The sequence below is a fragment of the Indicator indicator genome, chromosome 3 (assembly GCF_027791375.1).
Source record: "Indicator indicator isolate 239-I01 chromosome 3, UM_Iind_1.1, whole genome shotgun sequence".
Classification (NCBI taxonomy): Eukaryota; Metazoa; Chordata; class Aves; order Piciformes; family Indicatoridae; genus Indicator; species Indicator indicator.
In genome coordinates this window covers 48,303,371-48,327,830 of record NC_072012.1, presented here as the reverse complement: position 1 = coordinate 48,327,830, position 24,460 = coordinate 48,303,371, and the positions used below count along the sequence as shown (strand labels likewise).

At 45.9% G+C, this 24,460-nt stretch overlaps 1 protein-coding gene across 1 annotated transcript; it reads right to left on the bottom strand.

Moving 5' to 3' along the window:
- Positions 1-7,638: 7,638 nt before the first annotated feature.
- DYRK2 (dual specificity tyrosine phosphorylation regulated kinase 2) lies at positions 7,639-22,243 on the bottom strand. The gene is made up of 3 exons (XM_054399716.1): positions 22,189-22,243; positions 21,272-21,408; positions 7,639-9,275 (listed from the first exon to the last, which is right to left on the bottom strand). Exons 1-3 carry the CDS (start codon positions 22,241-22,243, stop codon positions 7,674-7,676), a joined length of 1,794 nt encoding a protein of 597 aa, XP_054255691.1. The 3' UTR covers positions 7,639-7,673.
- Between the last annotated feature and the right edge of the window lie 2,217 nt (positions 22,244-24,460).

Below are 24,460 nucleotides of genomic sequence, written 5' to 3'. Positions count from 1 at the left end.
TCTCCTGCACCTCTACTCTGCCCTGTCACATCTGGAATATTGTGTCCAGTTCTGGGCCCCTCAGTTCAGGAAGGACCTCAGGGAACTGCTTGAAAGAGTCCAGCACAGAGCCACAAAAAATGCTGAAGGGAGTGGAAGATCTTCCTTAGGAGGAGAGCCTGAGGGAGCTGAGGGCTCTGTAGCTTGGAGAGGAGGAGCCTGAGAGGTGACCTCATTGCTGGTGATAAAGATGTGCAGGGGGAGTGCCCAGAGGCTGGAGCCAGGCTCTGCTGGGTGATGCCCAATGACAGCACAAGGGGCAGTGGTGGAAGCTGAGGCATAGGAAGTGCCATGGAAATAGGAGGAAAATGTTTTCCCTGTGAGGCTGACAGAGCACTGGAAGAGGCTGCCCAGGGGGGTTGTGGAGTCTCCCTCTCTGGAGATATTCCAAACCTGCCTGGATGTGTTCCTGTGTGATCTGCTGTAGGTGCTCCTGCTCTGGCAGGGGGTTGGACTGGATGAGCTTTGGAGGTCCCTTCCAGCCCCTAACATTCTGTGATTCTGGGATTCTGTGATATCTGATGGCTGGGAGGTGTCTAGTATCATGACAAAGACAAGGAACATTCTGCCTCTCAGGGACATTGAAATACAAACCACAAAACTCTACTAGCAGTATAGTAGCATTATGAATCACATTTTCCAAAGACATTTATAACAATATTTTTAAAGTTCTAACTACAGGAATGACCCTTTAATGTTAACTGAATTTAGAGTTTAAAGTGAGACAAAGAAAGGCAAAGAAATAAGTTTATCAATGGTTTGCAGATACTGCAAAGACTTTCCTGACCTCAGTCCATGTTGTACCCTTCACTGACCCCAGGAAAAATCATAACTACATCAAATTTGGCCCTACTTCTATTTTTTTTCCTCCCTCTAATAAATGACCATCTGACACAGACAGTCCTATACAGATCCTTCCCTTAATATTTTCCTGCTTTTGTATTTCTCATGTCCTGATAATGAGCAAAATTCATGCTGGATCTTTCAACAGGAAGACTTTATTTTTTTAATTTTGTTTTTTTAAAGGCACAAAATGGAACTTTGAAGAAAAGCAACAGCACCTAGAAGTGAAGAACACAGCACCTGATCATAACCACACTCCTCACATTCTTTACTTGGAGTCTGCTGTGATGACATAGGATCACAGGATGTCAGGAGGTGGAAGGGACCTCTGGACATCTTCCAGTCCAACCCCCCTGCCAGACCAGGACCAGAGAATCCAGCACAGGGCACACAGGAACACATCCAGACAGGGCTGGAAAGGCTCCACAGAAGGAGACTCCACAACCTCTCTGGGCAGCCTGTTCCAGGGCTCTGGGACCCTCACAGCAAAGTTCCTCCTCATGTTGAGGTGCAACTTCCTATGCTATAGTTTCCATCCATTGCCCCTTGACCTATCCCAGGGCACAAGTGAGCAGAGGCTGTCCCTGGCCCTTCCTTCCTAACACCCAGCCCTCAGCTATTGATAGACATTTATTAAATCCCCTCTCAGCCTTCTCCTCTCCACACTAAACAGCCCCAGGGCTCTCAGCCCCTCCTCCCCAGGCAGGGCTCCAGTCCCTTCAGCATCCTGGTAGCTCTCCTTTGGACTTTCTCCAGCAGATCCCTGTCCCTCTTGAACTGGGGGAGCCCAGAACTGGATGCAATATTCCTGGTGGGGCCTCACTAGGGCAGAGCAGAAGGGGAGGAGAACCTCCTTGGATCTGCTGGACAAACTTTTCCTAATGCACCCCAGAATTTTCAAACTATAATTTTCCAAGTAAAAACCAGTCACATCAGTCTGGATTTACATGTGAAGGGAATTTAGCTCACTGTAGCCTGCCAGTTTTGTGTAGGATGCTCTCATCATCCTGGGCCTTTAAGAAGTGTGACTCAAAAAAACCCAACAAAAACCCAACAAGCAAGCAAAAACAAACAAGAAAAAGGGCAGAATTCTGGACTGGTTTAAAGCAAAGACAAGAAATAAGCAAAACCAAACCCAACAAACAAATGAAACCAAACAACAAAAATGTAGAATTCTGGACTGGTTTAAAGCAGTTTTAAGAAAAATAATACTTTTAAAGCAGTTTTAAGAAAGTATTACACATTGCACCTTTCTTAATCAAATAGTTCTTACAAAATCAGTTTGTTAATTAAAAAAAAAAGAAAAAACACTCTTTAAAATGCAGCTAAAATCCAACACTTTAGAGACTCAGAGAACGGAAATTCCTGTCAAAGGTATTTTTTCTCTAGTGTGAGGCAATGAAAAATACAAAATATATCACTTTCAAAGTCCTGAGAACTTTAGGGCAAAACCCCAGCCTTTGGGCAATATTCAAGGCTGTCAAGTCACACAAAGCAGCTGGGGGACAAAGGCACTGCTGGCATTGACCTCAGCAGGCTGGGAGAAGGGCTAGAAGGAGGCTTTAAACAGAAGGCTTTCTGTTTAAGAGCTGCCAGCACTCCAAAGGCTTTCTTTATGATCAGAAAAAAAAACACAAAAAAAACCCAAAAACCCAAACTACAGCAGAGAGAAGTAAAGTAGGACATAAAATTTTTTTATTCTGAAATGATCTCTGGGCCACAACAAGAAAATGTAACAAATATTCACTAGAACAGTCTTTTTAACTCCTTTGTCATCAGCTGTACAATACATACAAGGATCATAAAAACTGGCCACTAGGATTAAAACCCACTACAACATCACCTCGAATGTTAAAGTGGCAAAACAGCAGCATCTCACAGAAATTACAAAAAAAAAAAAAAAAAGAAAAAGAAAAAAAAAGGGGGGAAAAAAAGAGGAAAATTATCCATACATATATACACAAGTCCACATTCAGTTGTGTTTCACGGATTTCAGTACACACAGTTGCAGCATATTACGGTCACGTGTCTAAGTCCTTGCCCAATTCCCAACCCCCAAAGCCACTGCACAGACCTAGAGTTGCTTCCAATTTGTAGCAGAGATGTACAAGCCCCTAGAAACAAGAATCCACAAAAGGTTGGTTGGGGTTTTTTTTGTTTTGTTTATTTAAATGCTACTGTAGCATCGACCTGGGCAATATTCAGAGGCTCACAGTACATCAGAGGTTGGAAGGGACCTCCAGAGATCATCAGGTCCAACCCTCCTGCCAAAGCAGGATCACTTAGGGGAGTCCACACAGGAATGCATCCAGGTGGGGTTGGAAAGTCTCCAGAGAAGGAGACTCCACAACCCCCCTGGGCAGCCTGTTCCAGGCCTCTGTCACCCTCACTGCAAAGAAGTTTCTCCTCATGTTGAGCTGAAACCTTCTCTGTTCAAGTTTGTCTCCATTGTTCCTTGGCTTATCACTGTGCACCACCCAAAAGAGCCTGGCCCCCTCCACTTGACCCCCAGCCCTCAGCTATTGAGAGACATTGATCAGATCCCCTCTCAGCCTTCTCTTCTCCACACTAAACAGCCCCAGGGCTCTCAGTCTCTCTTCCCAGGGGAGATGCTCAAGTCCCCTAAGCATCCTCCTGGCTCTCCCTTGGATTCTCTCCAGTAGTTCTCTGTCTCTCTTGAACTGGGGCGCCCAAAACTTATTTTTATCCCCCAGTCAGCAAATAATTCTTTTATTTTTGTACTTATCACAAATATTATTGATGGCAAAAAATATTAAAAAAAAAAAAAAAAAGGAGAGCATCCAAGCCTGGATGTGTTTGAAGGTGGTTTGGCTGTGGTGCTTGGGGCTGTGGTTTAGGGGTGAGCCTTGTAGAGTAGGGTTCTGGGTCAGACTTGGTGATCCTGAGGGGCTTTTCCAACCTGAACGTTTCTGTGATTCTGTGCAATAATGCACAGCCTTTCCAAAAGATTCTAATATTGCCCAATGCTACTTTATGTCTAAACTGGTTGCTTTTTGTTTTTTTGACATTCTCACATTTGTAACTCCAAACCACCCCCATCAAGTTAAAAGTGGCTTAAGTGCCTTGCACCCAAATTGTAAAAACCCCTGGCCAGCCTTCAGAAGGGCCAGGCACATAGAAAAGGAATGCACTTTGGTTCATACCAAATGCCCTGGGATTCAATCACACTAGAAAAACTTAAAAGAGTCTGAGGTAAATTTTTCACAAGTACAAGTTGACTTCTGTCTGGTGTCACCCTAAGAAAACAAAAGTATTATTTCAAAACAACAAGAGAAAAAAAAAAAACCAAACAAACAGAAATCAAGTGGATGTTAAAAGTACAACTGATGGAGAAGGGCCATCTTTAACCCCTTAATGAAGCTTACTGCAAGAACAAGTCTCCTCTCATCTCGGCAGTGTGATTGCCTTATTGTTTCTTGTTAAGGCCTCCTTCATCTGCAGGATGTTTTAAGACAGCTATAGCATTTAAAAACAAAACAAAACAAAAAACCATTTCATACCTACTCTCTGGTATTCAAAGGGTTAAAGAGGCCAAGATGCAACCCCTACCACACGGCATTTGTAACAAAAGGCACATTGTTAACACCAAGGGCACGATCCATCCTATATTGTTCATCTACACAGCTTGCATCACTCTGTTGGTTCCAATACACTTAAGGAGTAATGAACACACCAGCGGTGCAAGAAATTGAGCCAAGTGAGACTGCAACCAAAGACAAGACAACACTGTGCTATTACTAAATCTGAAAAGAGCTCAGACAGCCCCAGACAATGGTAACATGTGAGACTAAGCACTGTTTCCAAGCCAACTTCTATCAGCCTAATTATCAGAGCCCTTAGAATAAAAATCACATCAAAGCAAGAGGCAACGTCCTTTCCTCCCCCTCCCCACCACCCCCTCCTTTTTTTTGTTGGATTTTTTTTGTTTTTTACAGGTATAAATAAGTTACAATAAAAAGCAGCTACATCCCCTAAAAACCTTGATGTAGCTGCTCCTTTAGTATAGAGGAAGTTCCACTTGTATCTGGGTTAAAAAAATAGCTCTGCACACTCTTATTTTGGTCTTAAAAGTTTCCGGTAGCATTTATGAAGGAGATGGATCATAAATGCATTATTGGCATCGAGGAACTGGTTACATGAGAAAAAAAAAAAGAAAGAAAATTCAGTGGTTTTAGCCCATTAATGACCCATGAACGTCATGATTATATTCACCTTAAACTGCCACCCAAGGCAGGAACTTGTGTATCAATGTTCCCTTTAAAGTACATTAAGAGAGGTGATTCTTCTTCCACCCCTAAGCATTCTGATTTCTTAGCTTTTGCAGGAAGAGTTAAGGTCAAAAAGGGAGTGGTGAAGCCAAGCAGATGGTGGAGGAAGTCAAGATTCCCAGTTACTGTAGAAAAATACAGGACATTGTTATTCCCATGGTCATGAAAGTCAGTTAATTTTATAGAGTAATTAATCTCTCTCTTTTCAGGACTTAGAATTTACTGACTGTAACTTACTGATACTCCTATTCCAGGAGCCACTTTTCTTAGCTCTATTACTCTATTTCCTTTTTTTTTTCTTTTTTTAAACATGATTTCACACGTTTACATATTGCACTTACATCAAGTCATGAACATTTAACACTAAATAATTTGACTAGAGGCAGGAAACTAGACTTTTTTTAAGTAAGAAAACTGGTTGATTGATGCTCTCATTTTTACAGTTATCAATCAACACTTAACAACTCTCTACTCCAGAAATTTCTTTTTTTTGTTGGAGTTTCTTTAGGTGTTGACTTTTTTTGGCAAGAAGTTTAAGCGCTGTGTTTCCTGAGAATTCCTTCATTTTGCATTTATAGCCCTCCCCCAGTCTTACATTAAATTTAAAAAAGAAAACAACTAACCAACCAACCAACCAAACAAAACAATAATAAAATGAAGCTGCAAGTGGTAAAGTAATGAAGGAGAACTTAACCGGAAACTTTCTTGGCCTCTCAGGGGACCATGCTTTAAGTATTTTTTATCGTTTATACAAGGAACTCAGAAAAATCTGTGCATATAAATGTTGCTCAGAGTGAAGTTATTGAGGTTTAATGCAATAATCCATTCTAGCATGTCTTGTTCTTACAGCCAGAAGCACTCCCAAGCTATGTTCTGCTTCTGAAGAATTCCCTTTCCGTGTGTTTTTCACGCCCAAACGTGGACCACAGCCACTCTGTGTGATTCAATAGTGATCCTGCATTTCCAACTGTTCCTGTTGAAAACATGCTACATGTGAATATTTGTCACATAGGTCCAGGTGTTATTCCTCAGTGAAGACCTTTTTTCTTCCATGAATGCAGTTGAAAAAAAGGAAAACCCAACCATTAACACACACACACACACACGTGAACAAATCTACACATTTCTCTAACGGTTCCTTCAAAATTCATTTGCAGCTACAAATGCCAAAGACTAAATCAAATTCCAACTATTTAACTTTCCTTTGATAATTCTCCCTTATGAGAAGGTACCTAGGACGATGCCTGCCAACTGTAAAGCCTTCCACTGAGGATCTTTTCATCTACAGTGATGTTGTCAGAGGTACTTTCCTACAGAAAGCAATGGAGTAAGGTAGTGTTTGCCCCCACATGCACATTTGATCTGAAGCCTAAGTGCACCAGAGAGGTCACAGTCGCTGAGACAAACATTGTCAGAAGAAATTGAAGCAATCTGTGACATCCAGGTAGCATAACAGTCTGGATAGAACTGACAGAAGGAGTACTTCTGCCTAGATGATTTAGGCAGACCAAGCTGCACGTTAGGAGAGAAAATAGGAGGGGGAAAAAAAATTGAAAAAGCAAAGAAAAAGTGTGAATGCTCAACATTATATACCTGAAATGAAGCCCAGAACATTTAGCTTTACCAGTCACTTTCAGCCTGAGAGGAACAGACATGCTTCCATCTTTATTCTTTCTGAGACTGCCCGTTCCTCTCATTCCCATCACTCAGCATGCAAGGTGAAAGAGTCATTTTAGCCCTGGAAGTTCTTATTTTTTGCATGACATTTAAATGCTCATTTTCATTAAAAAAAACCCAAACACTAAAAAACCCCAAGAAACATTACTTCTAAATAGCTACAGCATTCCACAGAAGATGACTGCCTCATCAGTGATACCACTCTTTTCTCTGGGCTACCATACAACGCAGCACACTATGGCTCCACTTTAAATTCCATGCTCACAGGTGCTTAACTGTCTGTCTTTGAGTATCCTCCCTGGAGTCTGGTCAGGTAGAGGTGTGAGTGTTCACAGAATCAAGACCCATGGCCACGAAACTCAACAGTTAGTCTTAAGAAATTTATCCCAGGTGCAACCTAAGATGAACCATGGAAGAGAAAGGTTGGTACCTTTGACACCACGCTGCAATGCATGACGGTCGTGTTGTAACCAGTGGCCTGCCACTGATGTTTTATTACTGTGTCACACTAGTTACAGTAAGGCTAATTGTACTGTAGAAGACAAAGATCTTAAAAAATAAGTATATTAAAAAAAAAAACCTTAAAGCATTGTCCCCCTTGGTTTTTTTCCTTTTTTTATAAAAACAAACAGGAAAAAAAAGTCAACATTTACATTTAAAATGAGTGCTGAAAGATACAAATGAACAGTTATTGAGCAAATAAAAATGTATTATCTGAGCTACTTTTTTTTTCATACAAATAAGGCTCAGCCACATTGTATCTCTCAAATTAACAGCATTAGGGTTTTTGTTTGTTTTGTTGTTTTGTTTTTTTTTCCTCCAAACTCAGCTAACGAGTTTTGGCAACACTGTTCTTTGCTGAATATTCCCATTGGCATCTGTCATCTGTGCCAAATTAGTCCTCAGTTTTGAAGCTGAGCTTGAAGTGGGAGGTAACTTGGAAATCGACGTTATAGCACCGGTGCTCTCTGTAATCCTCTTCACCGAGGCCTTTTCCCCAGTCGGAGGCTTTGGCAAGCGTCTCCTCAGCCAGGGATGCCTCAGAGCTTGGCTGGGCGTCATACGGATGGCAGGATCCCATTCTAAACACTGTTTCAAGAAGTCAAGGAACAGTGGATCATCACACCCCTTTAACGCATTGCCCCACTCTCTGCTCTCCGGCGGGCCGCGGAGCTTTCCCCTCCGCGAGCGGCCGCCGTTAAGTATGACGGAGCCATCGGACAAGGTGGTGATGCTACAGTAGCGGGGATAACCCTTAGAGCTCACAAAGTTTTTAGCTCGCTTGGACGAATCCAAGAGTTTGGGGGAAGGCATGCCCAGCAGCTCGATCATACAAGCCAGCTGGTCTCCTTCATCTTCTCCAGGTAAAAGCGGGTAACCGGTGAGAAGCTCTGCTAGAATGCAGCCCAAGCTCCACATATCTATGGGCATCCCGTAACGCGCCCCCAGGATGACTTCCGGCGCGCGGTAGAATCGCGACTGAATGTAAGTGTAGACACGCTGGTGCTCGTAACAACTCGAGCCAAAATCGATCACTTTGATGCCGCTTCTGCCCTGCTGCTTCAACAAAATGTTCTCAGGTTTAAGGTCACAGTGGATGATTCTGTTTTTGTGCAAAGCATCCAAGCACTGCAAAATGGAGTGGGCGAACTTGCGGACCAAGGGCAGGCTGAAGCCCTGAAACTTATTCTTCTTTATCAGCTCATACAAGTTCATGCTCAGCAACTCAAACGTCATGCAGATGTGGCTGCGGAAGGTGAAGTTTTCCAGCATGTGAATGACATTCATGTTGTTATCCTTATCTTGTTTCCGGAGGTGCTCCAGGATCTTTATTTCTTCCGCAGCTTGGCGGTGGAAACGTTTCTCGTTTCTCACCATCTTCAGCGCCACATGCTGATGCATCTTATGGTCGTAGGCCTTCACCACCTGCCCAAAGCTTCCTTTCCCTATAACTTTCAGGACTTCATACCTGTAAGCGATATGATCGTGGGGTACTTGTATGTAAGACCCTTGGTCGTCATCATACCCACAGTTGTTTGAGCCACCTATCACGCCTTGCCGTTTCTTGGCATTTGGACCCAAAAAGTAGATTTCAGGGTAGCTAAAAATCTCGTGATGCTCAAAAGCTGTTAATTTTTGCATGTATTGCTTCATTGCCTGCTCTGGTGTCATAACGGAGGCTTTCACCTTCGCTGTTGCATCAGTAGATTTTAAAGAGCTGGAGCTCCCCTGTCGCCTGTGAGCACTCTCTGTCTGTCTGTCCTGAACCACTGGCAATCCAGATTTGCCCAGCGTTGTAAGTCCGTTTGGCTGCGTCGTCAGAACCGTCCTCTTGTTACTGTTATCTTCAAACAGCTGCTGAACCTGGATTTGTCCATGGCTACCAACGTGGAGGAGCTCATTCATTGCGTGCTTGCTGCCTCCAACCTACAATCGAAAATACACACCCGGTTACCAAGGAAGGCATGGGCTTTATGCTTCACCATTCATTCTGCTGCTTATCATCCTGCCTAAATCACCTCACAAAGTATTTCTTTTCAAGTCAGTTGTCTGCAGACATTCTAAAATATACAGCACTTATATTGTGATACCCCTAAATGCTAAGCAATTTGCCAGATCTTTTGTTTCTCAAATGCCACTTTCACAGCTCTCTAAAACCGTTGTGATTGCCTCCTTGCAAACATTTTTTTTTCACTGAAAGAGTGGTCAGGGATTGGAATGTGCTGCCCAGGGAGGTGGTGGAGTCCCCAAGCCTGGCTGTGTTTGAAGGTGGTTTGGCTGTGGTGCTTGGGGCTGTGGTTTAGGGGTGAGCTTTGTAGAGTAGGGTTCTGGGTTGGCCTTGGTGCTCCTGTGGGGCTTTTCCAACCTGAGTGTTTCTGTGATTCTGTGCAACAGTGCACACCCTTTCCAAAAGATTCTAATATTGCCCAATGCTACTTTATGTCTAAACTGGTTGGTTTGTTGGCTTTTTTTTTTTACATTCCCACAAAGTCATTATAACTCCAGTCATTAATAACTGAATGTTTCTGTGAGTCTTTGATAGATGCACTACCACCATAAGCTAACAATTCCCCCAAGGAATCTTCAAGGCAACAGTCCATCAAGAAGTATGCATGAATGACATACAGACTGCAGTAGCACTTTTATTTATGCTGGAGATGAATATATAATACCTGCTAGAATTTACATGGCTAAGGCTCACCTGGTCTCAGAAATAGAGATTTTAACTTGTCCCTGAATTTGATGTGTATCAAAAGCTCTATTTTAAGCAACAAGGAGCATGCTGTGATGTGCAGAAAGAGGAGAGCCTAACAGCAGCCTTCCAGTACCTGAAGGGGGCCTGCAAGAAGCATGAAGAGAGTGTTTGCAAAGCCCTGCAGTGACAGGACGAGGGGCAATGGCTTCAAACTACAGAAGGGCAGATTTAGATTGGATATCAAGAAGAGGTTCTTCACTATGAGGGTGGTGGGACAGTGGAACAGGTTGCCCAGAGAGGCAGTTGAGATATTCAAGGCAGGACTCAACGAGGCCCTGGGCAACCTGGTCTAGTTGGGGATGTCCCTGCTGACTGCACGGAGGTCGGACTGGATGACGTTGGACTTTGATGATCCTTGAGGTCTTTTCCAACCTTACTGATTCTGTGACCTTTGGAGGTCCCTTCTGGCCTGGACCATTCTACGCAAAGGGCCTGCACAATTCTCAGGTTCAAGAGCTGCCATGCACTGCTTGCAACAGACACGGTCACTATTCAGCACAGCATTCAGATCAATGAAGCCAAAGCATATCCTTTAGCACTTTTCCAACCCAATCTCAGAATAACTTTAAACCAAGGTGAAATCTGGGACCTGGTGCAGACTACAGTGGAAAGGATATCTTTGCCTTGAAGAACATACAAGTAACTTTATTTTAAAGGAATGGAAACAAAGAAGCAGTTGGTTTCAGAAATTACATTAGTTTCTGACAATTTCACAAGGGAATAAACAGCAGCATTCAGCATGTTCAAGCAAAGAAACAGCAGACGTAGCAGGGTGGTAAAACAACTACTGCTCAAAACCTGTTATTTTTAAGGGGAAACAAGAAATTGACAAGCAGATACTTGCCACTAAAATAGCTGTCCTTAGAGTTCCTCATTTACTCTGAAGCAGAGGATAATTAGTTTGTCTTCCGCCTGGCTTTAGACAAACGTGGGAAGAACTCCCCTGCTGTCTCTCCAGCTGATTCACCACTCTCAGTATTTATGCTAAATTTCTAACCAAAACTTCACAATACTCTCAGACAGATGATCAAGTCAAGGTTGAGAGCATTTTTCATCTGAAAGTTGTTTCTTTCTAGCCAGCTAAGGATAATACCACATTCCCAGGTCACTCGAGGTTGCTGAAATAAGATCAGAAAGTAACAGTTGTGTGCTGTGATATGAGGCAATAAAATCTGTGCTGCAATCACACAAGTGCCTCCAAGGAGAAAAACCAGGACATGCATACTCTGTGCTTCTGTTGAGACACCAAGTACATGGCAGAAGCACGTTTTTGTAAATTCAGTAACATGTTCCCAAGGAGTAACAAAAGCTGGACACCAGCTTCATCTTTGGATAATTATTTTGGAATTTGCAGCTCTAAAACAAAAGCTCTGGAGGATTGCTTCTTCTGAGTTCACTGCCCTTCTGATCCTATTGAGCATCTCCTCTATGAACAGAGACTGAGAGCCCTGGGGCTGTTTAGTCTGGAAAAGACTGAGAGGGGATCTGATCAATGTCTCTCAATAGCTGAGGGCTGGGGGTCAAGTGGAGGGGGCCAGGCTCTTTTGGGTGGTGCACAGCAATAAGCCAAGGAACAATGGAGACAAACCTGAACAGAGAAGGTTTCAGCTCAACATGAGGAGAAACTTCTTTGCAGTGAGGGTGACAGAGCCCTGGAGCAGGCTGCCCAGAGAGGTTGTGGAGTCTCCTTCTCTGGAGACTTTCCAACCCCATCTGGATGCATTCCTGTGGGGACTACCCTGGGTGATGCTGCTTTTGGCAGGGGGTTTGGACCTGATGACCTCTGGATGTCCCTTCCAACCTCTAATGTTCTATGATTCTATGATCATTGCAGTTTGTGTATGTCTATTCACAGAGCAATCTGGGCTCACACTATCAAAATTGATCCATCTCATTGACAGCATTACCACACAACTACAACTCAGAGCAAAGACATCCCTAACTGTAACCCAGTGAAGATACACAGGATATCAACAGCAATTCCCTTCCTAGTTTGATGTCTCAAAAGCACCAGGAATTAAGTCATCAAGGGGATTTAACGAGCCTAGCCTGCCTACAGGGAATCTCTTCAGGTCAAGTTTGAAGTGCACTGAAGTAACAGTTTCTACATAAATAGCATCTACTGGGGGAAGGAAAAGGGGGGGAAAAAACCAAATGTGGCCCTAAGAGCTGCTACATGACACATTTCAGAAAAACTGGGTCTAGTCAGTAAGATGTGTCCAAGGCTTGGCACATGCAGTATTGCAGAACTGTGTAAGACATGTACAATGAAGCAGAAGAATAATTGTACAGATTACAAGCACTCAAGCTAGGAAATTCCAGGCAGAAACGTTTCTTCTGCAGCAGCACTGCTTGAACAACAAAGCAGCACATACCTGATCAAACTGGAAGCAGACAATGCTGATGAACAGACAATGAGAAAGAAAACCATCTTTAAGATGCAGCTAGAAAGCCATCTTTAAGAACTCCTAAACTCTAACACTCACATCTCTTTTCTTCCCCCCTCCTCCCTCCACCTGGAGTCACCTGTTTTCACAGGTAACTATTTTCTGCATTGCTTATTTCAATAGATGTACTGCAGAATTCTTCAGACTTCAGTTACTTGCTTTGTAGGGGTCTGGGGGTCCAGGCTGGAGACAGAGTTGCTGGAGAGCAGCCAGGCACCTGGGGGTGCTGGGTGACAGCAGCTGAACATGAGCCAGCAGTGTGCCCAGGTGGCCAAGAAGGCCAATGGCATCCTGGCTTGCATCAGCAATAGTGTGGCCAGCAGGAGCAGGGAAGTCATTCTGCCCTGTGCTCAGCACTGGTTAGGCCTTCAGTTCTGGGCCCCTCAATTCAAGAAAGATGTTGAGATGCTCAAACATGTCCACAGAAGGGCAACAAAGCTGGGGAGGGGTCTGGAGCACAACCCTGAAAGGAGAGGCTGAGGGAGCTGGGGGTGTTTAGCCTGGAGAAGAAGAGGCTCAGGGCAGACCTCATTGCTGTCTACAACTACCTGAAGGGAGGTTGTAGCCAGGAGGGGGTTGGTCTCTTCTCCCAGGCAACCAGCACCAGAACAAGAGGACACAGTCTCAAGAAGTTTAGGCTTGAGGTGAGGAGAAAGTTCTTCCCAGCAAGAGAGATTGGCCATGGGAATGTGCTGCCCAGGGAGGTGGTGGAGTCACCCTTCCTGGAGGTGTTTAAGAAAAGACTGAATGAAGCATTGTTGCAATGGTTTAATTGATGAGATGGTGTTGGGTGATAGGTTGAGCTTGATGACCTCGAAGGTCTTTTCCAACCAGGTTGATTCTGTGATTCTGCATCCCATCTAGGAAAAAATCCTAACCATTTATCTGCTCTCAGGAAGGGCCTTTTTCTAACAGCATGTTTGCAAACATTCTAAAGTGTAAACATGCAATTCTTGCTTCCTGCACCTTCAGGCAGGGCCATGGTTTCTCTTGCTGCTCACAGGCTGGCTTTTTTCTTTTGTTTTCACTAAGCAGCAGAATGAAATCACCAGCGGTATCCTTGCTTCACCCCAAATCCACAGTGACTGGTTTTGCCAGTTTCAGTCAGCTGCTGCTTGGGAATGCAAATGCAGATGCAGACAGTAGCACTGCTTTCCTTTGTGGAAGAAAAGACACCAAAGTAGCACAGGCTCTGTTCCAAAAGCTGAGGGGATGAAGAGAGCTCACTTTTCTTCTTCAAAGAAAAAAATCAATGTGAGGTTCAGAGCTACCAGACACATCACAACCACAAAGTCAATACCAAAAAAATGGACCTTCCTCATGTTAGGAATTGCCAGAACAAGAATCACCACCTTGTCTTCTATTTCCAGCCAGGATGAGGGTTGGATTCTCACCAGCAGTTTGCTTTGCATATCTACTTCTGGCTACTGGGTGTCAGAGATTGCTGTCAAGTTCAGACTTGCACTGCTCAGAAGCTACACAGGCTTCACCAGTTGACACTTGGAGTTCCCTGAACCACAACTAATGGGTTTGGAAAGCTATAAAGCATCTCCTTAGTCCAGCAACAAACAGAACACAAAAGCTCCATCAGTTTCTGCATCTGAAGCTATAAGCCCAAGAGATTTATATTGCATCTCCCTTTTGCTTCTGCAGAAGGGCCTGTAAATTCCAGAACCAACAACCTACACAGCTGACAACCTGCATACACTTGTGCAGCTTACTTCTTATTTATTTTACTGCCTGTGCTCAGACCTATCTGCATCTTAAAGATTTACATGTTTTTATAGTGTACATCTTCAAGGATGTTAGGAAGAAGTTCTTCCCCATGAGGGTGGTGAGACACTGGAACAGGTTGCCCAGGGAGGTGGTGGAAGCCTCAGCCCTGGAGGTTTTTGCAGCCAGGCTGGATGTGGCTGTGAGCAACCTGCTGTAGTGTGAGGTGTCCCTGCCCATGGCAGGGGGGTTGGAACTGGATGATCCTTGAGGTCCCTTCCAACCCTGACAATTTTCTGTGATTCTGTGAAGTAGAACAGTAATTGTAAAGACTACAGACTTGTAATGACATAAAAGTAGCATAAAACTGAGCTCCTTGCTAGCAAGAAGGCCACCAGAAAGTCACACCTCTTCTCAACAGTATTTTCCAAAAGCATCAAGACATGATATGGATATGGACATGCTGCAAGGTGTCCAGAGAAGGGCCACAAGGATGAGCAGAGGGCTGGAGCTCCTCTCCTGTGAGGAGAGACTGAGAGCGTTGGGGCTGTTCAGTCTGGAGAAGGCTCCCAGGTGACCTTACTGTGGCCTTCCAGGATCTGAAAGGGGCTACAAGAAAGCTGGGGAGGGACTTTTCAGCATCTCAGGTAATGATAGGACTAGGGGGAATGGAATAAAGCTGGAAGTGGGGAGATTCAGGTTGGAGGTAAGGAAGAAGTTCTTCCCCATGAGAGTGGTGAGAGCCTGGAATGGGTTGCCCATGGAGGTGGTTGAGGTCCCATCCCTGGAGGTGTTTAAGGCCAGGCTGGATGTGGCTGTGAGCAGCCTGATGCAGTGTGAGGTGTCCCTGCCCATGGCAGGGGGGTTGGAACTGGAAGATCCTTGTGGTCCCTTCCAACCCTGACTGATTCTATGACTCTATGACGTAGTTGTACCATATTCCATCTTCACCAAAGTCACTTGGTGTGATACTAGCATCCTATAAAACTTTCCAAGACAGATGCAACACTTCAGCTATGCATCACCATGTCATTTTAGTCAAACCTCAGAAAGAAAGACTTTTATGTCAATCAGAATCTAAAAAAGTTTATAAAATGAATCTTAATAAAACAGCAGTCATGATGGCCTGCTGGAACACTGCAAGGGAATAAGATGTCTTTATCTGTTGTTTCTTTGCATAGACAAGGACAAGGGAGAAACAGTGTTCCAAAGCTTTCTTTACAGCACTTCTGGGCATGACAGTTTCAGCCCTACTGTGTCTAACACGCTAGAGGTCTGTGGTATCAGGTATAGCAAGCTCCAAGTGCCTATTTTGTTAACAACAGCCTGAGAAAAATTTACAAAAGACCTTTTTTATCTTGATAAATGAATTCAACAGCATTTCTCTGTTCACAACTAAAAATAGTTGGTAATTAGCACAATAACAGTAATGCAGGATTATCATAATGGTTTTATTATGAGCATGTCTTTTACACACCAAAAAAGACTAATCCCTTGTTCTAAAGAACTTGTGGCTCAACAAGAGCTGTAGAAAAAAACCCACACCATTTAGAAATTTTGCTGCTGTCACATCTGGTCCATATAAGCTTATGGGAAGTTAACTTTGACTTTATACAGCAAACATTTTCACAGACAGAGCTATGTCTCAAGAGTGACACTAATTCATAACTATTTTTTTCCTCCTGTCAGGACCATGCAGGTGCAGCAAGTCTGAATACCTCTGGGACACCCTTGATGTATTATACAAGCTGAAAGCAAAAAGGGAAGCCAGTACACACTAAATTGAACCCTTCAGGTAAGCCAAAGTATACACAAACCAGAGCTGTGCCCAGATGTACTGCAGAGCACACAGCACCGTCACCAACTTCAGGAACCCGAATTTCAAATCCCCCCTTTTAAAGTTAAGATACCTTCATATTCTCACTAGGAACAGGTTTTATGTAGAAAAAGCATCTAAAGAAATCTAGGTCTAGCAAAGTCCAGGTCATGGCTTGAGAGCAGCCCTGAAGAAAAGGACTTGGGGGTGCTGGTGGATGAGAAGCTCAACAGGAGCTGTCAGTGAGCACTTGCAGCCCAGAGAGCCAAGCAGAGCCTGGGCTGCAGCAAGAGAAGTGTGGCCAGCAGGGCCAGGGAGGGGATTCTCCCCCTCTGCTCCACTCTGCTGAGACCACACCTGGAGCTCTGTGTCCAGTTCTGGAGCCCCTATTACATGAAAGATCTGGAGGTGATGGAAGGTGTCCAGAGAAGGGCCACAAGGATGATCAGAGGGCTGGAGCTGCTCTGCTATGAGAACACACAGAGAGTTGGGGCTCTTCTCACAGAAAGAGTAATTGGCCATTGGAATGTGCTGACCAGGGAGGTGGTGGAGTCACCATCCCAGGAGGTGTTCAGAAAAAGCTTGGATGTGGCACTTGGAGCCATGGTTTAGCTGTCAGGAGGTGTTAGGTATTAGGTAATAGGTTGGACTTGATGATCTCTGAGGTCTTTTCCAACCCGGTTGATTCTGTGATTCTATTCAGTCTGGAGAAGAGAAGGCTCTGAGGAGATCTTATTGTGGCCTTCCAATATCAGAAGGGGGGTACAAGAAAGCTGGGGAGGGACTTTTTAGGGTGTCAGGGAGTGATAGGACTGGGGGGAATGAAAAAAAAAATATAAATGGGGAGATTCAGATTGGATGTTAGGAAGAAGTTTTTCACCATGAGAGTGGAGAGACACTGGCACAGGTTGCCCAGGGAGGTGGTGGAAGCCTCATCCCTGGAAGTTTTGAAGGCCAGGCTGGATGTGGCTGTGAGCAACCTGATCTAGTGTGAAGAGTCCTGCCCATGGCAGCGGGGTTGGAACTGGATGATCCTTGAGGTCCCTTCCAACCCTAACGATTCTATGATTCTGTGACTACATAGTTATTTCCTCTCATATATGACAGTGTTTCTGTGGTTATTTAGTAAATTAAAATACCTCAATAGGGAGGTATTTTCTTTGTTTTTTCCTGCTTTTAAAGCAACTGCTCACAGTAAAAATTTGCAGCACGTGATCCATCTCATCAAATTAACAGAGTCAAGGAGTCTCTGTTCATTAGAAGGTAAATTCACTTCTATAAATTCATAAATTTTAGGATTAAGATTGAATGACTGACACAAAAGTATATGGATAGACATTCACCCCAGGTGGCAAAATAAAAGCAGCTTGCTGTAGGGAAATCTTAGAAAGGGCTGGAAGAGGGAGGGCACTGAATCATGAACTGTGCACAACTGGTTGTTACAGCACTAGACAAGAGGAGAAAAAGATTTGAGACTGCTTGACTGCAAGAGAAATGGCAAGAGTGCAGAATGCAGGGATATGTGCCAAGTGAGGAAGAACAGAGATGGAGGCAGGCAGAAGACAGAGGCAAGAGTCTGGAAGAAGGACTCACAGATGGGTGGGGATTTACACAAGCAGAGCAGCCAGCAAGCAAGATAATCTCTACTGCAGCAAGTCAAGTGGATGTAAGAACATCATAATGGAACAAGAGAGAGTGAAGAGAAAAAGGTTCTGATCACCACAGAACTTAAGGCTTCAAAAGAGAAAGCAAAAAATGAAGAGGGCAAGAGCCTGGAAATAAGTTCCTATTTTCTGCCATGAACCAAAAAAAGCAGTCAGGGCTGGATGCAGACATGAATAAGCCTAGGATGAAGCCACAATTTAGAACAAAAACCCAAACCAGAATCTTTCCTTGGTACAACACACACCAGCCTGCTTAGCAACAAAGGTTGCTGTGATTGCAGAGACTGCAGCCAAAACCTTTACCCTGTTATACGACACCTGTGTAAACCTGCATCTTACCTCTTTCTACCCCTGCTCTCCCACACTATTGAAACTGCTAGGAGCCAACACTTGCACTACAATCTAGATCACACAACTCACTGCTGCAAGCAATATGACAGGTGGTGGCTTTCTTCTCTACTTGAGCTGAAAGAATCCACCTCAGTCTCTCTTCACAACTAGTGTGCACACAACACGTGCTCACATCCAACCATGGGCAACTTCAACCATGTTATTAAACCATTACCTTCTGAAAGCCTGAAAAGCCAAGAGAAATACTCTCAATCTCTGGTTATTACACAAGTCACAGCTACAACAGGGATGAAAACAAATCATAGAATTGTAGAATGGTCTGGGTTGGAAGGGACCTCCAAAGGTCATCTATTTCAACCCCCTCTGCAGTCAGCAGGGACATCCTCAACTAGATCAGGTTGCCCAGAGCCCTGTCGAGCTCCACTTGGAATATCTTCAGGGATGGGGTCCCAAACACCTCCCTGGGCAACCTGTTCCAGTGTTCTACCACCCTCATGGTAAAGAAGCTGTTCCTAACATCCAATCTAAATCTCCTCTGCTCTAGTTTGAAGCCATTGCCCCTTGTCCTGTCACTGTAGGCCTTTGTAAACATTTCTCTCCATCCTTCTTGTAGACCTCCTTCAGGTACTGGAAGGCTGCTATTAGGTGTCCCTTAACAGGATGCCCCTAATAGGAATATCTCAAGAGAAAAAGAATGAAAAATGAACACTGGGAAAACGGTTTAAGGAAACTCAAATGTTTCATTTTCAATAGATTGGAGAAAGTAGTAGGATGCAAACCAAATGGTTTTAATCAGCCAGTGTCAGCTGAGGACAGCAGACCTGAAGTTTATAAAAAGATCACATAACAGATACAGCCCTTATTTTTTTGTTAAAATCCAGAATTCCGATGCCACAGCTGATCCTGACCACAAAAAATTATGTTAGCCAACCACAAAACAACCACCTACAATATTCTGAAAGGCAGTCTGAGCTATTTTATAGTAGTATCCAAGGCTAAATACTGTAGAGTAGGCTCTGTTTCACAAAGGAAAGGCAGAATTTGCAACAGTCCATCTAGAGGGACATGAAACAACAGCAATATAATGCTTGATTATCCTTGTGTGCTCCCTAAGTATTTCATATATATATATATATGTGTGTGTATATACATACATGCATATACGCTATATATATATGAACATAATGCACAATAGGTGTATAAAAATAGTTGAAACAGAAAATTAACACTTGGACATCACTTGCATGTTTTCATACAGACTTCATGTTTATATATATATATATATATATATATATATATATATATAAAAAAATGTCTATAGGCACAGACACTATATATAGCCCACACACATATAAACCTATGTGTAAAAAGATCACATTTCTGCACTTCCCAAATTAGTAAGTAGACACAGATATATAGCAAGACCACCACACTTTCACAGATCTTAAATTACATCTGGACTCTGTTACATGTGGGCTCCTCTTATTCACAGAATCACAGCATTAACCAGGTTGGAAAAGACCTTCAAGATCATCAAGTCCAACCTATCACCCAACACCATCTCATCAACTAAACCATGGCACTAAGTTCCTCATCCAGTCTTATTTTAAACACTTCCAGGGACGCTGACTCCACCACCTCCCTGGGCAGCACATTCCAATGGCCAATCTCTTTCTGTGAAGAATTTTTTCTTAACATCCAGCCTAAACCTCCCCTGGCACAGCTTGAGACTGTGTCCTCTCCTTCTGTCACTGGTTTCCTTGGGGAAGAGACCAACAATTCGTGTGTCCACCTGTATGTGCAGTTTCTTGAGCAGTGCCCAGGTTGTTTGTATTACATTCCTTCTTTCCTAGTTTTATTCAAAAAGTTAAGCTGCTGCCTCAGCTCAAAAATCAACCAGCATTTAACTGGTATATGAACCTGGGGAAAAAAAAAAGCCTTTGATATTATTGAGCAATTCAGACCTATACCCTAGCTATGTAAATATACAATGATGTTGATCTCCAGCATGCAGTTCAACCTTGGATTTGCAGAATATTCATCACTGCTTTTCAGCATATTCTACATATACTGACTTCTTTTTTAATTTAAGCCAATTCTTTCTATAAATGGATTTGAATACGATGCTCTTACCTTTGAAACTACACAGAAAGTCACTGAAAGACTAATACCTAAATGCATAGTTTCACCTTCTACCAGCCCATAATCACATTTCCATTTAAAGCACTGCCATATGTTTACAAAGATAGCATGTAAGCATCCATGAAGAGCTCAGTAATTCTAAGAAAAGTATGCCGCCAATGCCTTTCAGGGTCAGTATGAAATCCTTCATCATTTAAAAGGAAATGTATGCAATAAAAATCTCAGATATTTAGCGTTAAAATGGCAGCACAGAGACCCTTCTCTCTGTCCTGCCTTCGGGGCAGAGATACCCTCTCTCATCCATATATAGTGGCATACTTGGGAAGTTCCATTCCTAATAGATTAACTTCGAGTAGGAGATAATGTTGAGATATCACAGAACCGGAAGATAGCAGCCTTTTCATGCCATCAGTGCTTATTTCTTTAGGTAAACTACTGCAGCAATAAAGTCAGATTCATCCAATCATTGTTCCCGAGTACAGTGATAGCTAGTTCTAGGGAAGAGAGCTTTTGGCCTGAGCTAATCAGACACATCAATGGAAAGAAGCCTTTATTTTTCACCACAGTTCATACGGCCCTTTCTTCATCACCGGGACTAACCTCATTGCCACAATCATGTCACCTCAAAAAAATGCATTTACCAGAAGAGATCCTGTGCTTGTGTGTGTGTGTGTGTGTGTGTAGGATCGAATTTGTCACTGAAAATGAGACACAAAACCAGACCGAAGGGGGGCTCGGTAAGGCGAAAGCTGTTTCTCAGCGCAGAGTCCCAGCCTCACAACAAACATGTACATTTGATCTCAGTTTGCAGAAATTAAATGCACTTTGCTTAATCACCGAATGCCTCGTTAGGCGGGACGGGGTCCCTGCCTCTCCCTCCCGCCCCGAGGGTGTCCGCAAGGGCTCAGTCCCGCCGCGGGGGGACACTGGGCGAAAGGACAGCGGCGGCGGTGCGGCAAAGCCCCGGGGGCCGGACGCTCCTTCCCCCCTTCTTGACCCCCGCCCCCGTCCCCCCCTCCCATGCCCGGGCTCACCGTGTGGGAGGCGTTGCTGGCCCTGAGCGGCGGCAATGCGAGGGGCGATGGTGGGCCGGTCCCAGCTCCTGCCCGGGAGACTCCGGCTCCGGCGCCCGGGGAAGACTGCAGCGGGCGGCCGCTATCCCCTGCCCTGCCTGCGGAGAGCAGAGGGGTGAGCGTGGACGGCGGCAGCGGCGACCGTCGGGGCGGCGAAGGCCAGTGGCCCCGGCGCTTCGCCGGCCCCGCCGCCCGTCTCTGCAAGCTTCAGGCAGAAGCCATTAAAAGCTAATCACCACCGCGGCGCACACACACGCACCGATCCGGCTAATATCGCGGGTGGGCCACGCTCGCCCGGCTTAAACCCTTCATCCGCGATTAACCCGCCACCAGCAGGCGCTTAACCGGCAGAACAAGCCGGCTCTGCCCCGCACACGCCTCGGGGCTGGATGGCCGCCCGACCTACCCCCTCTCTCTCTCCGAGCCGTCTGGCGCGGCCAAATCCTGGCGGCGCCGGGGACCCGCCACGAGTTCACAAGTCCGCAGCGGATAGAAGAGACGAGCACCGCTGCCCCCCGCTGTCAAACGCGGCCCCTCCGCCTAAGGCAGCGACTCTGAATTTTCCCTGGCTCGTTTTTCTAAGTGATCTCCCTGCGGTCTTTTCTCCCTTCCCCGAGGTTAACTCGCCAGCACGCACAACGACAGCACGCCGCAGCTGAACACGCAGCCCCCGCCGACCCCCCGGACTCGGTTGCCGGGGAGTGGGGGGGGAGGGTGGATCATTGTTCCGTCACGCACGGCTCCGCTGCGGCGACAGCCGCGGGGCGTCCAAGTCCATCCCCGCTCTCCACGCCGTACGGCCCGGCCCGGCGCAACCCAGGGCGGCGCGGGCAGCCCGCGGCCCCAGCGCGGTGGCGATCTCGGCCGCCCTCCCTTACCGGCTGGGTAGGCAGCACCAGCGGCGGCGCTAGCTGAGGGTTTTCTGGTTAACATGGCCGCTGCAGAGGAGGGAGAGGAAAAGGCATGTCAGGCTGGCTCTCCTCCGCTGCTCCTCGGCCTCTCCGGTCGGCGGCTGCCTCTCTTCTCCGATCAGCTACACCCAGACCCAGACACGTCTTCCGCTGCATCCCCCTGGCCCCGGGCCGGCCGGACAGACCCTCCAACGGCCCGCCGTCGCCTCCCGGCGCCGCAGCAGCAGCAGCAGCTGCGCCGCCGCCGCAGCCCCCGGCCCAAGCTCATCACCTCCCCCACCCCCGCCCTGGTCGCCCCGGTCCCTTCAGACGGAGGAGGCGCGGGGGAGGCAGCAGAAGGCTGCCGGACAGGGCCCTCCTCCTACTCGCGCGGCGGAACAGGGACAAACAGCGCACAGGAGTGGCAGTCCCCGCCCCGTCGGCCACCTCCCCTCCCTCCCTCCGTCCCTCCCTGCTGCCCCCTCTCGTACCGCTGCTCTCCGCGGCGGTGGCGCGGCCCTCCGGTTCCCCTCGGTGCCCGCACGTTCACTCGGCGCGCCTCAGCCCCCTGCCAACGGCCACCTCCCCTGCGCTGCCTGCCCAACGGCCGCCGCCGCACGTCGGGGCCCTGGGCGCGGGGAGGGGGCGCGCATGGCCCCCGGCCGTTGGTCACCTCCTGGGGTCACAGCCATCTTGGCGGCCCGCAGGCAGCCTGCGCCTCGCCTCGCCTCGCCTCATCCCGCCCCTGGCAGGCACCCTGCGCTTCTCCCTGATACCCTCCGCGTGTGCGGGGCAGGCCGACCCCACGGCGCCAGTGTGCGCGGCGGGGAGAGGGGCGATGCCGGCAGGGAAATCGATGGCCGGGGTTGGGGGGGTAACCGTGGTGGAGGGGAGAGGGAGAGAGGTCAGAGGATCACCAACTACTCGGCCAGGGAGGATGGCTGCTGTCAAACTAAAGAGCAAAGGTGGCACCGTGGGAGGAAGGATAAATTACTTGAAAGGTGTAATGGGATGAAAACTTTAAAAAAGGGCATTGAGTGAAAGGAGCTTTTGAGATTGCCCTGGAGTTGTAAGTGCCTCAAGCAGAGCGAGGAGCCCGGGCCGGGGGGCGTTTTTGGCAGTTTTCCAAACTGCAACGTGCCTGGTGGAGTACAATGCTTTGAATTCCTGATTTGCCGTTTTGAACGTCATTAGAGCCGAAAATAGATCTCTGAACATTTGCTCAGCTTGGTACAGCGCTGAAATGAACTCTCCGACCTACGCTCACACCGTTTCTGAAGTCTGGACAGACGGGGCGTGTTTTTTTTTTCTTTTTGAAACAGCTGGTGGATATGTAGACAGACCGCCCTCCATCCCCTTCCACAGAAAAACAAAAATAAATCTTCCCCATTTCCCATGCCTAAACAAATTTTTAAAAAATTTAAAAATCCATCTCAGTTGCCAAAGACTTTGCCTCTGCCAGTGCCACAGATACAGGCATAAACAAAGACATTTCCTGTACTGGTACAAAGAAATAAACAATTTCCCTAACCCCTCCTGTCATGCAGAGAAAACGAATCATTACCTTCGCCTGCTCACACCCATCTAATCTTTTCCCTTCACTGTAGCAGAAAGAAAGCTTTGTCTTCCTCAGTGGCTCCCCCACAAGATGTCCACAGGCACCCCTGGTGCCCCTTCTTCTTGGCAGCCAGGTGTATAAATGCTGTTTTCTGATGATTTTCTCTTCGTTTTCCCAAGCAGCACCTACTCATCGAGCGTACCTGAATATCAGATGCTGTGATAATGTTGGTGTTCTTTGTGAGATATCTTAAAGGTTTCAGGCATGACAGGAGAAATCTTTCTCTAGTTAAGTCTTAAGGAGAGAAAGGGGAAAAAGCTTGTTCACATTCAAGCTAGGTAAGAAAAGCTGAAGTTGATGTGAATTATCTTTTCATGAGGCTTGCAGAAGCTTTTACTTAAATTATGTGTCTCCTCTGACTGGCAAAGTCACAGATGGCTTCATGTGTGTTCTAGGGTTAGTTACAGCTAAACATTAAGATAAGAGAAAGCCCATTCAGTGCCCTGTTTCAATCCCTTTCTGGTCATATATGCTATTCATAGTATGCTTTCCCTAGTTTGTTCTTAGACCACTATGACTACTGTTTGAAAAATGGAATTAGTCTATCACATAGTAAACAGACTTTTAATTAAGGCAGAGGGAACACATTACATCATTACCTGTCCAGCTATTCCCTTTCTAAGCCTCTGTGCCTTGTAAGCT